General features: G+C 39.6%; 1 protein-coding gene across 2 annotated transcripts in view; it reads right to left on the bottom strand.

The window, feature by feature from the left end:
* LOC109413955 (tyrosine 3-monooxygenase) overlaps positions 1-21,289 on the bottom strand; it is a 140,795-nt gene that overhangs the window by 26,621 nt on the left and 92,885 nt on the right. The window contains exon 1 of one of the 2 annotated variants that reach the window (XM_019671618.3): positions 6,952-7,485. The exons of the other annotated variant lie outside the window; for it this stretch is intronic. Within the exon in view, the coding sequence (XP_019527163.2) occupies positions 6,952-7,020 (69 nt within the window). The 5' untranslated portion in view covers positions 7,021-7,485. Of the gene's footprint in view, positions 1-6,951; positions 7,486-21,289 lie in introns of those variants that run through there. 2 annotated transcript variants of the gene reach the window in all.

Here is a 21,289-nt window from a genome sequence, read left to right as displayed (position 1 = left end):
TCATTCTATACACAAAATAAAAGCTGTTTTGTTTATTTAACCATCAAAACTACGGTATTGGAACGCAATAAAATCACGTCATATTCAGAAGAATGAGCTCTTTCTATTAAGATACAGAAATAGCAATGTTTCGTTCACTGAACAACCCAATTGCGAAGGTTTCTTGTCGGGATTCCCAACTCGGGAATAAGCTTTTCTACTCGAAAAGTGGAATGTCAGCGTCCAGATCCCTAAGGTTCATTGCCGGGAGTGAGTTTTCTAGGCAAAAGTAAACAGTGGCGTAGCTGAGTTTAGATTCCGAAAGTTTTTTGCCGAGAGTTTTTGGACGTGAAATGTAAAAAGTGGCGTGTGAGCGACAGGATTCCGAACGTTCCTTGCCGGAAATGGGTTTTTCGACCGGAAAAGTAAACAGTGTCGTGCCTGCGACTAGCTTCCGAGAGTTTCTTGTCGGAAATGAGCATTTTGACGCAAAAAGTAAACAGTAGCGTGCCGAAAGTTCTTTTCAGAGAGCGAGATTTTCGATGCGAAAAGTAAGTAGGTAGTGGCGCATCCGTGACTAGAATCCATGAGTTCCTCGCCGGGAGTATGGTTTTAAATTCAAAAAGTAAACAGTGATGTGTCCACGAGTAACTTCTGAGAGTTTCTTGTCGGGAATAAGCTTTTCTACGCGAAAAGTGGCATGTCAGCGGCTAGATTCCAAAGGTTTATTGCCGGGAGTTTGTTTTTCGATTCGAAAAGTAAACAGTAAACAAGTAGATTACGGCTAGATTACGAAGGTTGCTTGCTGATTGTGAGTTTCAAAGGTTTCTTTCCAGGAGTGATTTTTTATGTGAAAAGTAAACAGTGACGGGTTACGGTTAGCGACAAGATTCCGAAAGTTCCTTGCTTGGAGTGAGTTTCTCGACGCAAAAAGTAAACAGCGGCGTGTCCGTGTATAGATTCCGAAAGTTCATCGATCACCTGGAGTGCATTTTTGGACGTGAAAAATAAACGGTAGCGTGTGCATGGCTAGGTTCCAAAGATTCCTGGCCGAGAGTGAGTTTTTCGACGCGAAACGTTAATTGTGGCGTGTCCACCGCTAGATTTTTTAAATTCCATGCAACTCTAACGCTTTTATTGAAGTCAGCAACACTGCGAATAGTAGACAAACAGTGCTCCATTATATACATCCATAGTTTCGTGCAAGAAGCTAGGACTACTGTGGATCATGGTCTTGTTTCAACTGTTACAGACAAACGATACTCTGACAGAAGCTCCAGGGTTCTGAAGGAGACTGTTTTTACTTTAACAGTAACTTAGGTCAGAGAATTCGAAGCTGTTTGATTCCGATGAACATTCCGAAAATTCCAGAGGAACCAGAACAATTGAACTAACGGTAAGTTTCGGGTGTAAACTCCGTAAAACATGGTAGAATCATCTCAATTCTGCTGTTGAAGACATCACATTTTTTGGCAGAAAAGCCGATGATAGCTGGTAGGGTCTTGATGTGAAAACCAATTTTGGAGTTCTTACTGCCTGCTTTCTGATCCAAACGTCATACTTCCAACATAAGTTTAAGTTCTTCGGCCGTTGTGGCAGTCATATTTGTATTTGTATTCTCTCTGATGTTTCTCCTTGCGTAGAATGGCAAACAAACTTACGAGTGTTGAAGACCACGGTATTTCTGCGGCAAGTTTAAGTCAGAAACTTCATAGCATCCATCGAAACTGCAGAACTCTGACAGAAATACACTAAATTCTGTTTTTACGCGATGGATGCGTCCGCGCAAAAAAAAAATGATCGCGTAAAAAAAGTTCGCATAACTTCGTGAAATCGCGTAAAAAAATCCAAGAGATTTTTTTTACGCGATTTGTCCTCCACAAATAACAAAAATAACGTAAAAAAGTCACGTAGCTTCGAGAAAATCGCGTAAAAAAAATCGTTCAAAATAAAATCACGTAAAAAAAGTCGTGTAAAAAAAAAGGATTTAGTGTATCATGCTCTGCAAATCTCAGAGTGAAGAAATGCGTCATCACATCTGCCAGATTAATGATCCCGTCTGGAAACGTGAGATTCCACAAATTACGAGATAAAAACAGGAACTTCGAAATTTAGATTAATAGAGTTCTTGTATGGATTCAAGATTAGTTTCTAATTTACAAGATATACCTTAAAAATTTGCAACATTGCCAGTGTCTTAAGTAGTCTAATGGCTAAACAATCGTAATTCCAGCAAAGACGTTTCGGCACCCTTTTTTGACAGAATTTTCACAATTCTGCTAAGCTTTGGCATCGAGTTTAAAACTACAGTAAAAGCAAGAGTAAAAGCTTCAGAGTTCTCGTGGCATGTTGAAGATCACCAGATCGCACCTGTAATTTCAGTAATGCTTTTTTGAGCTTCGAGTGACAGGTATTTCAAAATCCAATCAAAACTGCTGAGGTTAAAAATGCTGCATGTGCTGTATTTTTGCTTCCAACACAAGATTTCAATACAGAATTGATGACTACCCTCTTGAGGATAACTCTGGAACTCTAAAGTCAGGTAGCAAATATGTAAAATATGGCCCTATTTCCATAGTATTAGTTGAAACATAAAAATACTGGTTTGATCTAATAAAATCTATCGGAAGCTCCAAGATTTCAACGGGTCTTTCAAAGAAAGAACTCTCCAGGGCCTGAGGTGTCTGAAGAGAGGAAACAAAGAGATTTTCGTGGAATAGCCCAAATTGTGAGTGGAATTCCGAATTCTTTGAATAACACGCTACCGCCGCTCAGCACTAAAGTGCATAATTTCCAGACTACACCAAAAATGTGTAACCCTTGCACATTCACAAAATCAGCTCCTGTGTCCGCAAAATCGTTAAATTCGCAAAAATCTTTGCACAGCAGTCTAGCTTGGTTTACTAGTGACCTTGGGAAACAAAAAAAAAATATCGACATTTCGCATCCAGACGAGTGTACGAGCTGTTTTTGATAATGTGTAACTGTAACACATTTTTGTGTGGTCTGGAAATTATCCACTTATGAGTAGGGCTTACACATTCTATGTGCTGAGTGGTTTTAGCGTGCAGGACTTTAAGATTCCTGTAGCATTTCCAAAACTTTACTTGGTTTATGCAAGATTTTGCTCTAATAAGAATATCTAGAAAAATTCAAAAATTAATAAATCAGCACAACATTGGAGATGGCAAAACAGTTAGAAAATTCCGGTTTATAACTCATAATCAGGGATGCCATATACAGATTTATCTGTATTATACAGATTTTTGAGCATCCGTACAGATTTCATTTCATATGAAATACAGATTTTTGAGCTAGAGGAGCTATTTTATTTTTGTATGGGATACAGATTTTTGAAAATAGTGATACAGATTTTTCAAAAAATCATCTGGCATCCCTGCCTTAACTGACAAGAATTTACACAGACGAAACCTCACAATTCCAGTCGGAAATAGAAAGTTTGGCTCTGTCCAATTCGTAGTATGAATCAAGGTTGCAACCATTCATTTGCAAAGATTTACATTCACTTGCTATTATCTCAGTTCAGAAGCATGCTATCGAAAAACAATGTATGGATGAATTTAACCTTGTAGTTTTATCTGAAAGTTTGCCAAATAACACTGGGGCCGCACACGCATTCAAAAGTCGTGAGCGAGCTGTGAAGGCAACTTTCCACAGCGTGAATGAAATTTACATTCACCGCGTAGAAAGTTGCCTTCACAGCTCGCACACGACTTTGGTATACGTTTGCGACCCCGATGTTATTCGGCAAACTTTCAGATAAAACTACAAGATTAAATTCATCCATACATTGTTTTTCGATAGCATGCTTCTGAACTAAGATAATAGCAAATGAATGTAAATCTTTGCAAATGAATGGTCGCAACCTTGGTATGAATGGAACTTGGCTCCAGCACCTATATGTCCTCTTGAAATTTTCGAAACTAGCTAAACAAGCACACATTTTCCAACAAGAATTGAGTTCAATTTCGAAAAAAAATGACGTCCACTTCGATTCACGTGCTTCCATAATATGCTAAACCACGCCGCCAAGCCATGCCATTGTCGACCTCACGCCCAATCCTATCCAAAGTATCACCAATGAAACGCCTCTCGAATGCATCGAACGTGTGCAGGTACCTGCCTTCAATTTCTAACGCCAACCCTTCTCCGCGTCCGCGTACCTGACTGCTGCTGAGCCTTTCAGCCAAGCAAAGGACTCATGTCGACAGTCCATCAATCAATCGCTGTGCCTGCGTTTCGGGTCCACACCACTCTCTCCTACTACATAGTTCCAATGGCTGTGTAGAGTCGCAGTGTGCAAAATATAACAACTCTGTAAAAATCACCGCCGGCAACGTCGGCGACGGCATGCCCACCAGGTCGTTGCGTACAACGTAAACTGCATCGCTGCCGTTGTCCGTCATACCTGCGCCGTTTGCGTGTTATTGACATTGAAATCAGAACAGGTAGCTCGATGACAACAACAACAACAGCATGGCGGTGGCGGGCGGCAACATATTCTCCTCCTGAGCTGCCGTACCGCTGGTGGCTCGAATTCCGAATGGTTTGGATATCGTAGTGTCCGTCAAAGGCTGAACCAGCCGGCAACCGAAGCCAGCACGGTCCGACTGTGGAAAAATAAGGCACTTTTCGTAATGACCCGAGTTGTCGTCCACGTTAGGATACGCGGAAGCCTCAAGGATGTGCCTCATCATCACCCGCCACCACCGACCACCGCCGACCGGATCGCGTCCGATTGTGCCGTATCATTCGCTCTAACTGCTGCTCCAGGCCGCCGGCCGGGGTCAACCTGTTTCAGTGCGCTGTTCAGTTAGTGCTTTTCATGATGAGAATTCAATGTCAGTTCGGTGTGGTGCGCGCGCGAGTGCGCGATCGCCGTGGTTCGGCACGCCATCCACCACGAGATCGCGATCGCCGTGGTTTGCAGCGCCGCTCTGGGCTCTCGATTCGTCGAGGGGGAGTGCCACCGGGAGCTGGTTCTGAGCGGCGCGCGATAGACCTTGGACCAGGTGGCTGGCGGCTGTAGCTCTAAGGCTTGCCAATTTGGTGAAAGATATCGCCGCCGCTGCGCTGCTGCCGGGAACCAGTTCCCGGTGGGATAGGTCGGGTGGCGAATGAGACCGAAAGAAGTGGTCGAGGCAGAGCGAGACAAAGCTCTGGGGCTGAGCCGTCTGGCTGGGCGACAGGAACAAACAGTGCTAAATGAACGTAACCGAAAAGTGGGCATTTATGTAAGTGCGGTGTGCGTCGCTGTTTGACTAGAGATTGATGGACGTCGTTGGACCCAGAAATCCAGACACGGGAAGACAGCGGAAAGTTACGGTTGACGTATTCTAGGGGACGGCGGATATTGCCATGTTTAATGTATTTGCCGATTGCGATCTTCCGACCGAGTTGTTGACTCGGTGGACTAATGTGGCAAGGATACGCGGGGGTTCAACCCTGGATTTGGGTGACAGAACCTTCTCGGAGGAGATCATGATCACTGGGTTGAGTCAGTGACGGAGCTCCGGTTAACTAGTTTCCAATTATCCACTCACCACCGTCGCCACCGCTGCAGCCGTGTGAACTGCTGCTGCTGTGGTGCTCGAATTCTTCTGGCTTCCATTCGGTAGCCGTGCAGTGGGTGCTGCTGACTAAATTGGCATCTCATTTCCATACTATTAGCGTTCGCGTGCATAAAGAGCTACCGCGATTCGGTCAGGGATGGATTCGGGGACTTGGCGATCTTGGAAGTTTGCTTGGGTGCGATGCTCCGAGCAGATAGGTCTACGGAACTGAAGTCCTAGATCCGTATCTGTTCGACATCCCCAATCATGGTGTTTACAAAGTGTTGTACGATGATCTTTCCGCTGCGCGCGGCGGCGGGCGATCGTAACTTCTCGTAAGCGGGTCAATTCTGAACGTGGCGAAGGGGGAGGGTACTTACTGAATGAAAGTGAATCGGATCTACCGTGTGCCCCAGCAGCGCACGGATAGATCTTCGGAAAGCATGTTATAGAGGCTTGCATCAAAAACATAACCTCATCGAATTCTCATACGATTTGTAAACATTGCCCTCAAATTTTTTTTGAGGGCAAGGACGGCTTTATGGACCGACGCCGAAGGAAAGAAAGAGAAAGAGACAGTGATGACGTCAGCGTGCAAGCGCTCATGAAATTTTATTATTTGACCGCGCACTGTTGGTGGCCCGATCGCGATCTACCTAGATGACCGTGAAGTTCGACCATTGATTGGTTATGTCGTGGAGGTAACAGCATCACCGTCATCACATCGCTTAATTGCCATCGTCGATCGCTCGTGCCCAGTGTTCTAGATGATCTAGATCTAGATCAAGAAGGCAGAACTTCGCGTCGTCGTCGAGGCTGTTGGTTGGCGTGTTCTATTCTGAGATCTGGATGTAATTGCGGTTTCGTGTGAGCGCTCGGTTATATAAAATCCGAAGCCGCCTCCCGCTCCTCATTATAGGGTGTATGTGAGAGGGAAACTTTGTATCGTTAGGGGAGGGAAGATTATGATCATTGAGATTAATAAATGATCGATCGTTCGCGCACTCGAGCAGGTGTGGAGAACAAAGGAAATAGTTTCGCTAGCTGCTCCCGCACTGTGACTATTCGATTTTGTTCGTTGGCTACGGACGGGAGAAGGGGTTGTAGCGTTCGTTGATTAATGAACTATGAGTTGTCCGGTTCGAAGTAGGAAGTAACGCCAATTCTGAGATTCTTTTGTTTCATCTAACTAGCACACGAGAACGGAATTTTTCTTCTAAATACACTAGTGCGTGTTAACTCGTTTAGCCAATTCTCCGATGAATTCATCGATAAACGTTCTACACGGAAACCACTTTAACTGAGACACATTTTAACTGAGAATTTGAGATAGTAACTTCTCCGCACAAACTTTTGATTAAACCCCTTAATCTCACTTTCCCAGCACAACAATACTAACCTCGATGCTGTAGGATTTCTTGATGGCGAACATTTCGCGGTTCTTCTGGGCAGCAGCAACAGCCATCATTTTCTGTATGTGTTTACTGGGTTTCTCCTTAAAACTCTCGTATAAGATTTGAAGAACTGAGCTTTTTTCCAAGCTACTTTCCGTTATCCGTTGGGATCACTGTTTTACCGCAAAATGTTCTCTTTTGAAACTTGTATTCTATTTTCTGCAAAGTTGCCTTTCACTTTCAAACACTTCGGTTTTCAGCGCGAAATTGCTCCAAAATGTCGAATTGTACCGTCTAGTGCTAAAACTCGTTGCTATCCTTGTTTATCCTCCTGTGATGACCACGAGTTGTGACTGGAACTCGTTTGTCTGGGAAAATTTTCTTCACTTTACAGATATCACACTTCTGTTACAGCAAAACTACCTTCCTCCAAGTAGAACTTTGTGAAACTTGTTTGAGTTAGCGAAAATTACGAACAATTCTTCCTTCTGTGTTACTTTGCAAAAAGCAAGCAAACCAATGAATGCATGATACCCTTAGGTTGCTATCAGTTTAAATACCTAACCGACCGATGCCAGCAAACGACGCCACCGACGGCGACCACCACGGCCGGCGGACCCCCCTACCCGGACGTGCAACAATCACACACCGCTGCCGCAGCGCAGCCGCGCGACGTCACTTCGTTGCACGACCGTCTTCGCCGTTGAGAGCGAGAGCCGCATCGATCCGACCGCCACCGCGCGCGCCGACAACACGAAGCACGTGATTCTCCTCGCGCTGGCTGTTGCTCCGTTCGCTCTCACTCTCTCTGTTTCCACAGAAGACTCACAACGCAGCATCCCGCTTTGTCCTGCTGTGTGTGCTACAAGACGCACCCCATCGAACAAAACATTGCCAATTTTTCGGGAAAGGTGGGCTTGTTGCTTTCGGGTTTTGGGGATTCCTGTTCTTTTTTCTTTTTTTGTTGCGAGATTGCCAAAATCCGGCGTCGAGGAAGCAACAAGTTGTCGTCGACGTCGTTGGAGTCGCTGCTGCTGGTACCTCGTCGCGTCGTACACCTCCGACAGGTCTCGTGATTCCGACCCGCGCTACATACATGGATTTGGGCTCGGTTCAGTGGGCACAGTGCGTGGCGATGGCGAGGAGAAGCGTTCGAAATCGGGAGCCGAAATTGGCGATGGGAAATCACGCCAATAAAAGGGGGAATGGAGCGTTCGGAGGGACATCAGGATTGATTTTTTTCAATTGAAAGTTGAAAAAGCTCTCTATGTGAATAGACAAAAGTTTTACCTACATGGTTGATAACTGAAAGATAATACGTGAATTGATTTTTTTACTAAAATCTTGGCGAAATAAGATCAACGAGAATGAGAACATATTCTGTTTTTTTTTTAAACGCCAATACAATATGTATGTGCCTTGTAACTGAATGTTTTCAGTGGTCATTTGGCATGCGCATATTGTGGCATTGGCAGGCACGAAGATCCTCTGTGCTCAAGAAAGTTGGAGGGAATTTCCGTTACGAAAAGTTTCTGGACCGACTGGGAATGGCCAACTGGAATTACGTGTTTATACAGGGTGTTAGGTTCCTGAGTGCAAACTTTTTAAAGGGTGATAGAGGACCATAAATGGTGAAAAAAATTGTTCTACGCATATGATCAAATCTTAACCGTTACGTAGTTATTGAACTCCCCATGTTTTTTACTCTTATTGCTATAACTGGCTATAAGTTTAAAATGGTCAAACTTATCGCAGTTTTTTTTACCCTTATTCGAAAGATTATTGAATTTTCTATCAAATGGCATCTTTCAACCGATTGGTTTATTTAAATAACTAAGTTTTCTAGAGCAAATAGCTTAAAAGTTGTGTGTTTTAATTTGTTTTTGTCAATTATCTTTCAAAAATGCGTAATAAACTAAAATTCTTTCTTTGGCAAAGTTGTGGCTCCTGTTTTACTCTACAATTCGTTTTTTGACATCAAACTTCTATCTCTTATCGTTTTCTTGCAATTTTGATTTAAACGTCGCATTTCAGATCATAAATCTACAATCGTCATGGTAAGCATCTTTTTGTGCACTGTGCCGAACATTTAAATCAAAATTGCAAGAAAACGATAAGAGTTAGAAGTTTGCCGTCAAAGAACGAATTGTAAAGTAGAACAGGGGAAACAACTTTGCCAAAGAAAGAATTTCAGTTTATTACGCATGTTTCAAAGATAATTGACATAAACGAATTAAAACACGCTATTTTTAGCTATTTTGCTCTGGAAAACTTAGTTATTTAACTAAACCAATCGATACAAAGATGCCATTTGATAGAAAATTCAATAATCTTTCGAATAAGGGTAAAAAAACTGCGATAAGTTTGACCATTTTAAAGTTATAGCCGGTTAAGGCAATAAGAGTCAAAAACATGTGGAGTTCAATAACTACGTAACGGTTGAGATATGACCATATGCGTAGAACAATTTTTTTCGCCATTTATGGTCCTCTATCACCCTTTAAAAAGTTTGCACTCATGAACCTAACACCCTGTATATGATTCAACTATTTCTTACGTCTCTAATAGCCTAATGACTTCTCTTAGAATTAAACTGTATTGTTTAATATCATTTGAAAAGGAAAAGGCCAGACTATTTTCAAACTTTAGCACAACTAGGCATTTGAATAGCGGTTTACTTTGAATATTAAAATATTTCGACTAATTGGATTACGTATAACAATTTCTAGATTTTGTTCAGCCAAGTTGGAGTTAAACAAATCGAATGGTGGATCATCGCTAAGGCTCAGATTCGGCCAATGATAGATTTTTAATCACTAATGAAACTAGAATTTAAAATTTCTTCATTTCTACATGTCGTTCTGTAAAATTCCATGAGTCAACTCATTAGCAGTTCACTTGCCACGCATTGACAGTGGAATTCTCCATGATTCACTTAAACTGTCAACTGTGGGATTTTACCCTGACAGTTGTAGAGGAAAAATAACAGATGGTGCCACTGGAGCCTTGAATAGGTACTTTTTGCTATAAGGTATATTTTAGTTTTTTAGTGTTAACGTTATTTAGAAGTGTATATTGAAGCAAATATGTTTCCACAATTTTGGATATCTTCGACAAGTAATAACAAATAATGATTTTATTAAAATAGTGAACATTAAAAAAATCTATTTCCGTTGATGGATGTGTTTCCTACTAAGGTCTACGGTCCATACACATTTCAAAAATGTTTGTATCATACAAATTGTATGTACAAAAGCCTACGATAGGGGCAGGAGTCTATGATGGCCAAAAATGAGTCTACAAAGCTTATGAACAGTGCCAAGTGATGTACTTCTTATATGGAATATTTTATAAGCTGTCATACGTTTGTTGCCTCTTCGACAGCAGAAGATGCTCGTGTGTGATCATTCTCATAGCTTGTTTCACTAACTTTAACATTTGAAAAAGCGATTCAGTTTCTAGTGACATTTTCAAACCATTCGATTTACATTGTACCTCTATCAAAAACCTTTCCAAAAAAGTTCATGTATCGGTCTATTACCTGCATGAGCACATAACTCAAAAATCAATCGGATTTTGAAGCGCCTACAAAAACAAAACAAGCGATACCTCACGGTAGATACCTCCTAAGAGGATTGATCCTTTGCAGTATTTGAGGCGGGTAATGGTCCACCTAAATATGTTTTTTTCGGGTACATGTCTCCTCTGTAAATGAGGTACATTCAAATCACAACTTGGGAGATCAACCGTTCTGTGTTTTTCCAAGCGATTCATTGATCACGTAGACTATCCGTGGTGAGAAGTTCGAAAGCTCATTGCTTGGGATGTTTTGATAGCGTTGAATGTTCGCTGATTGGAATATGACCTCAAAGCACTTGAATGTCAAGTATTTATGCCAAAATGACTTTGACGTTCGACAATCATTATCACATCGAAGCTAACAATGTTTCTGTTAGTAGAAGGGTGTTTTATGATGTATTCCTTATCATATACAGTATCGGACAATAAAAATGCACCAAAGCCGTTTTCCCATACAAAATAGTCAACTTTAGATTACCATATCTCAGTTATCTCTCATCCGATCGTTTTCATTTTTCTGTGACGAACTACAAAACATTTCAATTCTCAAAAACAATTGAGAAATTTCGGTGATAACTATTGATACAAAAGTTACGGATAGGTTGAATTTTGACAACAAAAATGCACCAACACAAAAAGTTTTAAAGCTCCAGCACGTCACAATTTTGCGCTATAGGGTCTGGGACCATTTGGGCAGGAGCACCTATTTTGGGCACTTGCAGCTTTAACTCAGTCAATTTTGAACCGATTGACTTGATTTTTGAGACACGATCAGATACGCACAGTATCTATTAATATTCAAAAATTCAAGTCAATCGATTTGAACTTGACTGATCTATAGCAGCAAGTACCCAAAATATGTGCTCCTGCCCAAATGGTCCCAGGCCCTACCTCAATTTATAGGGCAAAATATGCGATTTTTTTTATTGCAAGCCATTAACCCGGAACCGGTCGCGTCGTGTACTGAGTACACGCACCATGAAAAATGTACGCATGTGGTACACAGCGCCAGCGCGGCGTCGCTGCAGATAGTCAAAGACGCGACTGCTCGAGGGTTAAGCAAGGAAATATATTTTTTAATCAATCAAAGGGTAAATTGGCAAATGCACATCTAAATCAACGACTCATGTAAAATATTTCGTTTTACCAAATCAAATTTGATAGATTTAAGCACTTCATGTTAGTAAGTAAGCTTGCATGGAACTTCTGGAGGGTAACTTGTAGGGAAAATATTGGAGCCAACATAAAATGTTTAAAACTATCACATTTGATTTGGTAAAACGAAATATTTTGCATGAGTCATTAATTTTGATGTGAGTTTACCAATTTACCCTTTGATTGCTTAAAAAATATATTTCCTTGCTTAATGGCTTGCAATCGAAAAAGCCTAAAATCGCATATTTTGCCCTATAAATTGAGGGAAAGCGTAAAATTGTGACGTGCTGGAGCAAACCTGAGCGCGGATTCGGATTCAGCGGCCCAAAATCTGTTGGAAACACATTAGTTTGCTCTTGAGACAGAACAATGGTTAATTTTTGTTACGCTGTGAATTTAGCTTACATTCGTTAAAGTTTAAACAACCCATCAGGTTGATCATTCCCTTCCGGTATGACTCTGGGGTGGGTACATAATCATCACAATCATCATCATGTGCATTTTGGGTCGAAGGTTCTTCTACAATGGTAACAGAAAGCACCAAATCAGTTAGTGCCAAAAGTGCTTGTTTTCGAATATGTTTGCTCATTTTGGCAGCGTAGAGTTTCAAATAGGAACACTGATTGGGCTTCTGACTTTTTTAGATTTTTTGTTTTAAGAACATTTTCGGTGGAAATTTCAAAGCGATTAATTTAAGGTGAATATATGACGAAGCCACACCTCGAATTTTCTAGAGCACAAATCTGAAGAACCGAGGGTCGGTTTGCACTGAAAAGTTGATCGATTGGTCACCGCCAGCGGGTAACCAATTGATCAACTTTCAGCGAAATCCAATTTTCGGTTCCACAGATTTGTGGTCTTGAAAATTCGAGGTGTGGTTTCGTCATATCTTTACCTTAAAAAAAATGGAAAAAACAAGCGATATTCATAACAATTCTACTTAAAATTTTCAAAACAGTTTCGCCATTTTTCGCAGCTGATACAAACAGAAAGAAAATGTAAATATTATTGCACCGTTCACACCAAATCGAATTGCACAGTATGAAAGTGTGACGACGGTTGAGAAGTGTGACGATTAGTGCAAACGGCCTGTCTGACAGCATATTGATTCTCATCCATCTGACAACTCTTCGACTAGACTTTCTGGCTTTTTTTCTCACCAAAGTTATGACCGGGTGACTAGTTATGCAGGTTTGTGCGTTTATATTCGTGGAAAAAGTTTATGTAATGCAAAATTTATGAAATTTATGTCGACAACCGTGCCAGAGCACAAAAATAATGTGATAGGTGAAGCACCGACGAACCGACGTGACAGCTAGAACAAATAAATTCAAATTTGTTGTCCCCGACGCCATGATGAAAAATAGCCGAACAATACCGCCTCCTCTATAACGGTTCGCGTTGTTTTGATAGCTTGACTCCAAACCCCCGTGTATTCATATAGGAAAAGGTTCCCGCCTGAGCTGATTTGACAGAAGCGTTCGCTCGCTTTGCTGGTCGACAGTTGAATTTAGCGGGGACACTTTTGAAACACCACTGTCACGTCGGTTCGTCGGTGGGTAAAGTGCATCAAAAATCCATCTTTGAACGCAACCAGCAATAAACATCATGCACTCCACAGAAAATTGTTCGCGTTACATAAACCAATCGTAAAAATATGCAGTTTGCATTGCACAAGAACCTTTCTGAAGAAATCAATCACTTAAATTTTATGCTACGCTTTCAGAAATTCCGCGAAAGTTGTCTGACTTTTACATGATTGAGTGTGGCCAGAAGGATTGTCAATATCCAGGTAAGATACTCCCGCCAATATTCATGTACATATTTGTGAGAAAAGGAAAGAATCAAAAAGAAAAATAATTTTGACGTTTGCACTGCCCAAGTTACAAAATTAATTTTATGATGTTTTTGAAGAATACTTCAACACCCGTTCATTAAAACTAGACATGAATAAAATTGCTCTGCATAACAACGTCAAACTACCGTCTTACCCCGTTGGTTCGACACGTTTTAATACGACACTTTTTAATTCGTACCCCGCTTATTCGACAAGTGTCGAATTAAAAAGTGATCAAATGTCACAACGATGTACACTGTAAATGCAAAACAGTTTGATATTGCGCTTATACTCGCACCCGCAGCAGCTCCTCTTGCGGCCGCTAATTCCGGAAGTTCTGAGTTGGTGCTATTCGACACCCAAATCGCCTGGAGACCAACCGGAATGAACTGAGGATGACAAGAATCGTAGAAAGAATGAGCTTTTCATTCGCACCACCGCAGTATCTGTTGAAATTATGTTTCACAACAAATGCAGAAATCAAAACAAAAACAAAAATAGAGTATATAACCAGTTTGTCGAATTAAAAGTTTACCCCGGTTATTCGACAACAGTCGGTGTCGTATTAACGGGGTTATATGGTAACCATAAACCCGCCATAAGACAAGAGAGGCCCATCCTAAGATGCTCTTGGAGAGTTGTTTTTTTTGAATTTCTCTTAAAACTTGTTGTACTTCCCAAGTTGTCCTCAAGGCGAATTGCTCTCTCTTTGTAGAATTCTTCAAGTGCACGATAAAACGATAGTAAATTTGTCAGTGTTGTTGCTGATGCAGCTTCTATGTCGACGGAAAAGTTTGGTGAATTAAATTGAAAAAACCTGAATTAATCCACCTATGGTGAACAGAACCCTTCTTACACTTAAAATTTCTTACATACATTCCAAGATATTTTTGCTACTGTTTATTAAGGCGAAACTGGATCCATTTCCTCCCTTTTTGGTTTTTGATTTTTTATAAAATAACGAAGCAATATTTTCAAAATCGGTTTTCATGCACATGTAGAGTATGGATCAAGGTATTGTAGTGCAAAACGAGCCAATTCTACATACGCGACGAACGTGCTATCGTTCGTATCCCAACGCTTACGTTTGCAAATTAATTACAACAATGTATCGCTCGCCAAATCGATATGAGCATACGACGGTTCGATCGAGACGACGACGACGCGTCGTCCGCTGACCTAAGCATAAATCACTCCAGGAAACTTCCATAAGGTTCTATGTAAACACATTGTATGATATACTTTTGGCAGTCTGGCTGGCCCTATAAAAAGGGGTCTTCCCAGGCCGAATAAATCAGTTCATTTTGGTCTTCGGACCTCAACGCATAACGTCGTTTTTAATCGATATCACCGCCGAGTGTTGTGAAATAAGACACAGCGTTACATGGCTGACCGTGCCAAGTGGCCGAACCTTCTCCGAGGAAAATTCTGTGACTGTGTGATTCGTTAAGGAACGCTTGCTGAAATTTTCAAAGTGATTGCGTAACTCGTGATGGGAAAACAACAGTCCAAAACAACATCAATCAGCGGCGACCCACAAGTGAATATAGTGAACCAGCTAGAAGATCACAGTATCCTGCATGAAGAACATGCCATAAAATTGTGGATCCTTCTTGCTCTTAATATTATACAACTATCTGTGACTGCCTACAAATGGCACGCAAAACACGTCAGGCGCAGAGCTTTCGAAAAAGGATGCAAATCCTCAGAAACATTAAGCAAAGTTTAAAACATTGACAAAGAAAAATAAAGTGAAATGAAGAAAAATCGTACCTCAAATGTGCAGGCTTACCATGGCCTAATATTAGAAGAAGTAAGCCGAAAAAGAGAAGAACTCGTAAGAAAATTCGGACCAAGAAATGAACAACAAGTAAAAGGTGCACCGACAAGTGAACAAAAACTAAAAAGTGTAATTGAAAAAGTAAAAACCACACAAAAATCTACTGGACAAAAAGTGAAAAAAGATGGTATTGAATATATACCACTAAACGTCAACCGTTCAGACGAAAACATGCGCCAGTGGGGCGCACGCGTAAAAATACCAGTGGATGAGGTTAAAATGCTGGCTATGCAACTGAAGGCAAGCATTAAACCTCGAGCAACAAAAATAAGATACCAACGACCTAGCGACAATAGGGGCCGTGCCAGCTGGGTGTCACCTGATCCTGCTCCGACTTCAAGATAAGGTAAAATTAAACATGGAAACCTCCTTCAATTTACCTCATAGAAGATTTTAATTAATTTCAATGGACGAATTTTTCCAAATAAATGAAATTTCTAATAAATATTTGGAAAGTTTGAAAAAGTACAACCGATTTTCAGAGGAAACGCGACTACAAAAGGTGAAATATTTAAGTGATTTGAAGAAAAGGCTTAAAAACATTCTAAAAACTAATAAAGATCTGCAAAATGAGGCAGTTATAAAAAAGGGTACAGAAATTTGTGGAAAAATCAACCAATCATTGACATTACTAAACGAGAACGAACAATTAGGAATTTCACGGACAGCACTAGAATCAGGGGTAGAAGAAAGTAAAGTAGAAGAAGCAGGAACAATCGAAAAAGAAGAAGAAGAAGAAGTAGAAGAAGAAGACAGAGTAGAAGGGGAAAAAGAAGAGTTAGAAGAAGAATATCAGGAGGAAGAAATGGCTAATATTATTGAAACAATCAAAACAATCTCATCTTTGATTCCATCATACGATGGATCAAATGATAATTTATCAAGCTTTATCTCTGCTCTTAAAGCAGGAAAGACAATTCTGACTAATGATAATACCGTTGCAGCCGTACAGGTAGTACTATCGAAACTATCTGGAAAAGCAAGAGCAGCAGTAGGTGAAAATCCACGAAATTTCGATGAGATAATCAATGAATTAGAAGCAAAATGTACATCAAAAACATCACCTGATGTTTTTGTTGCAAAGCTTCAAGATTTGAAACAAATAGGAGACATTAACAAATTTACAGATAGCGTCGAGAAACTCACTCAGCAGCTCGAAAGAGCATACATTGCTGAGAAAATACCAGTTGATACAGCCCAAAAAATGGCAATTAAACAAGGGGTAAAAGCTCTTTACACAGGAGTGAAAAACCCAGAAACAAAAATCTTATTAAAGGCAGCAGAATTTAAAACCTTGTCTGCGGCCATCGAGAAAACTGTAGAAAATGAGAAAAGTTCTTCTAATGCCAACCACTCTCAACTGATGTTTGTCCAACGAGGTCAAGTACATCGTGGACACATCAGAGGAGATAGAAGTTTTTTCGACAGAGGCCACTATAGAGGAAACAGAGGTAACTATCGTGGAAATTTCAGAGGCAATTCTCGTGGAAATTTCCAAGGCCGATATCAAAACCGAGGACATAGTGCAAATTTCTATTCTTCACGTGGTAGAAGACCATATAGAGGACATTCTCAGTCCCGTATTTATTATACGAACAGTGAAAGTGGTCAGACACCTCAGTTACCCCAACAAGCAACAAACGCTCCACAACCAACAACGCAACATCAAAACACTCAACAGCCACAAAATTTTTTAGGCCAAATTCAACGCTTTTCACAATAAACCCATCAGCATCAAATTTCATAAAGGCACATATTGGAATATCAAATTCTACATGTACCTTTATGGTCGATTCAGGTGCTGACGTTTCTATATTCAAATTAAATAATATATTGCATGATCAACTGATAAATCGAGATCGAAGATGTATGATCTCTGGAATATCAGAAAATAAAATTGAAACTGTTGCATCAGCTGTGACACAACTAACATTCCAAAATACCATTACATTGGAACATGAGTTCCAAATAGTTGAAGAAAATTTTCCAATATTTACTGATGGGATATTGGGACGAGACTTTTTAACTGCATTTAAATGTAGTATTGATTATGAATCCTGGATTTTGAACATTCGATGCAATAATGAGGAAGTTAACATTCCCATTGAAGACAACTTCAATGGAGGATTCATACTTCCTGAACGTTGCGAAGTTGTAAGAAAAATAAATGATTTAAATTTGAATGAAGATATGTTAGTGTGTGCCGAAGAAATCCAACCAGGGATTTTCTGTGGCAATACATTGACGTCACCATCAACAAAATACGTTAAATTTATAAATACTACTGATAAAGCAGTACTTATAAAAGATTTTAAGCCTATGATGAAACCTCTGAAGAATTTTATCGTAGCAAATGTCAATAAAAACGGTAATATTTCCGACCGAACTGATCAAATAAGATCAAAAATTAATGTTTCAGAACTACCAGCATCAGCCAAGGAACCTTTTGAAAATTTAATTCACGAATACAATGATATTTTTGCGTTAGGAGAAGATAACCTCACTACTAACAACTTCTATTCACAAAATATAGAACTTTCAGATAACGTGCCTGTATACATCCCAAATTATAGGAATATACACGCGCACAATGAGGAGATTGAATCTCAAGTCCAAAATTTGTTGAAAAATGATGTGATTGAACACTCAGTCTCGGCTTACAATTCACCAATTCTGTTGGTACCCAAAAAGTCGAGCAGCAGTGAGAAAAAATGGAGACTAGTTGTCGATTTCAGACAGCTGAATAAAAAAATTTTGGCTGACAGATTTCCCCTACCTAGAATCGATACTATTTTGGATCAACTAGGTAGAGCTAAATACTTCAGTACTCTGGATTTGATGGCAGGATTTCATCAAATTCCTCTAGATTTTGATTCCAGAAAATATACGGCATTTTCAACACCCTCTGGGCATTATGCTTTTACGCGCTTACCATTTGGACTCAATATAAGCCCAAATAGTTTCCAGCGCATGATGACGATTGCCATGGCAGGTTTAACACCTGAATGTGCATTCGTATACATTGATGATATAGTTGTCATAGGATGCTCTATAAATCATCATCTTAACAATTTAAAGCGAGTTTTTGAAAGATTGAGACAGTATAATTTGAAACTCAATCCCGAAAAATGTCAATTTTTTAAGGCAGAAGTAACTTACTTAGGCCATAAAATTTCAGATAATGGAATTCTCCCAGATAATTCAAAATTTGATGTAATAAAAAAATATCCCAAACCAACTAACGCAGATGACGTTCGTAGGTTTGTGGCCTTTTGTAATTATTATAGGAAGTTTGTGCCAAATTTTGCGCAACTTGCTAGGCCGTTAAACAATTTATTAAAGAAGGATATAAAGTTTACGTGGTCAAATGATTGTCAGGCAGCTTTTGAAGCTCTTAAGGAAAAATTATTAAACCCACCAATTCTTAAATATCCTGATTTTACAAAACAATTCGTATTGACAACGGATGCTTCGAACATTGGATGCGGTGCGGTGTTGTCACAAAATTTTGACGGAAATGACTTACCCATTGCTTATGCCAGTAAAGCATTTAGCAATGCAGACACGAAAAAACATACAATAATACAAGAAATGATTGCCATACACTGGGCCATCGATCATTTCAAACCATATCTGTATGGAAGAAGATTCATGATCAGAACAGATCATCGCCCTCTGGTGTATCTCTTTGGTATGAAAGAACCTACCAAAAAGTTAACCCAGATGCGTTTAGATCTTGAAGATTATGACTTCGAAATACAATATATCAAAGGAAGTAATAATGTTGGTGCAGATGCATTATCCAGAATTATAACTTCAGATGATATTAAATCAAAATCAATTCTCATGGTCCATACTAGATCTATGACCAAAAATCAACACAAAATTGACAAAACAAAAACTGTTTCACAAAAAAAGAAGCTTGATCACCTTCTTGTCTATGAAACAGAATCGCCGGCAGACATTAAAAAATTGAATAAAATGAAAATATGCATGCAAAATGGAATGATTATTATAAAATTAATGAATGAAAATATGCGCAAAACTTTAATAACGCTTGAAAGAGATATTATTCACGAAAATGAAAGTCAGACGCTAGAGTTTGCTCTTTCAGAGATGAATAAAATATTGGAAAATAGAAAAATTGCAATGTCGACACAAGAAGATATTTTAAAACATATACCACTACAAGATTTTAAACGGATCGCTCTAGACGTCATCCGTAAATTCGAACTAATACTATATCGCCCTCCGAAAGAATTGACGAATTCTGAAGAGATCAATAACATCCTACATGACTTCCATATGACTCCAACAGGTGGTCATATTGGACAAAACCGGCTTTATCTCAAACTCAGAGACCTTTACTTTTGGAAAGGCATGAGAAGTTCGATTACGAAGTTTGTAAAGGCCTGCAAACTTTGTAAAATGAACAAAGTAACAAAACGGACAAAAGAAGAATCTTTGGTAACAACTACACCTTGTAAACCATTCGATATTATCTCGATTGACACAGTAGGTCCGTTACCAAGAACTGCGAAAAACAATCGTTATTGCATAACATTGCAAGACGATTTAACCAAATATGTTGTAATTATACCATTAGAAAATAAGGAAGCTGATACCATTGCGAAAGCTTTGGTGCAGAATTTTATACTTATCTATGGATCATTTTTAGAGTTAAAATCTGACCAAGGTACAGAGTTCAAGAACGAAGTACTTAAGCAGATTAGTAAAATACTTAATTTTAAACAAACATTCTCAACTGCTTACCATCCACAATCCATTGGAGCACTAGAAAGAAATCATAGGTGTTTAAACGAATACCTACGAAATTTTTCCAACGTACACCACAATGATTGGGATGAGTGGACTAAATTTTATGAATTTACCTATAACACTACTGCTCACACCGATACCGAATATACACCTTTTGAACTTGTATTCGGTAGAAAAGCCAAACTTCCTCAGGATATGCAAAAAGTTACACCAGAACCGATATATAATTTGGACGAATACTACACAGAGTTAAAATTCAAACTGCAAAAATCAAGCGAAATAGCTAGGAAAATTTTAATAGAACAAAAAATCAAACGAACACAAAATTTGAATAATAACTTAAATCCAATAGATGTTTCTGTAGGAGATTTGGTGTATTTATCAAACGAAAATAGGAAAAAGCTTGAGCCACATTTTATAGGTCCTTTCAAAATTAAAGAAGTTGACAATATACATTGTAAAATAATCGATATTTCCAACAAAAAAGAAATACAAGTACATAAAAACCGAATCATAAAAATGTAACAAAATATATTGTAAAAGATTCTTTAAGTGATGCTTGATCAGAATAGCTACGCCATTCTTCTGAAAAAGGGGAAAGGTGTAGTGCAAAACGAGCCAATTCTACATACGCGACGAACGTGCTATCGTTCGTATCCCAACGCTTACGTTTGCAAATTAATTACAACAATGTATCGCTCGCCAAATCGATATGAGCATACGACGGTTCGATCGAGACGACGACGACGCGTCGTCCGCTGACCTAAGCATAAATCACTCCAGGAAACTTCCATAAGGTTCTATGTAAACACATTGTATGATATACTTTTGGCAGTCTGGCTGGCCCTATAAAAAGGGGTCTTCCCAGGCCGAATAAATCAGTTCATTTTGGTCTTCGGACCTCAACGCATAACGTCGTTTTTAATCGATATCACCGCCGAGTGTTGTGAAATAAGACACAGCGTTACAGTATCTCCTGATTTTTTTTCGTGGTGGAAAATGTTTTTCGTTTTTGCAGAAACCATTTTCGAATACAATTTCACAAAAAAATGGTTTCTGCAAAAGTGGAAAACTTTTACAACCCCAAAAAAAATCAGAAGATACCTTGATCCATGCTCTACATGTGCACGAAAACCGATTTTGAAAATATTGC

This window comes from Aedes albopictus, chromosome 2 (assembly GCF_035046485.1).
Source record: "Aedes albopictus strain Foshan chromosome 2, AalbF5, whole genome shotgun sequence".
NCBI classification, from domain to species: Eukaryota; Metazoa; Arthropoda; class Insecta; order Diptera; family Culicidae; genus Aedes; species Aedes albopictus.
Note: the sequence above shows the minus strand (reverse complement) of the source record. Positions and strands in the feature narration are given on the sequence as shown.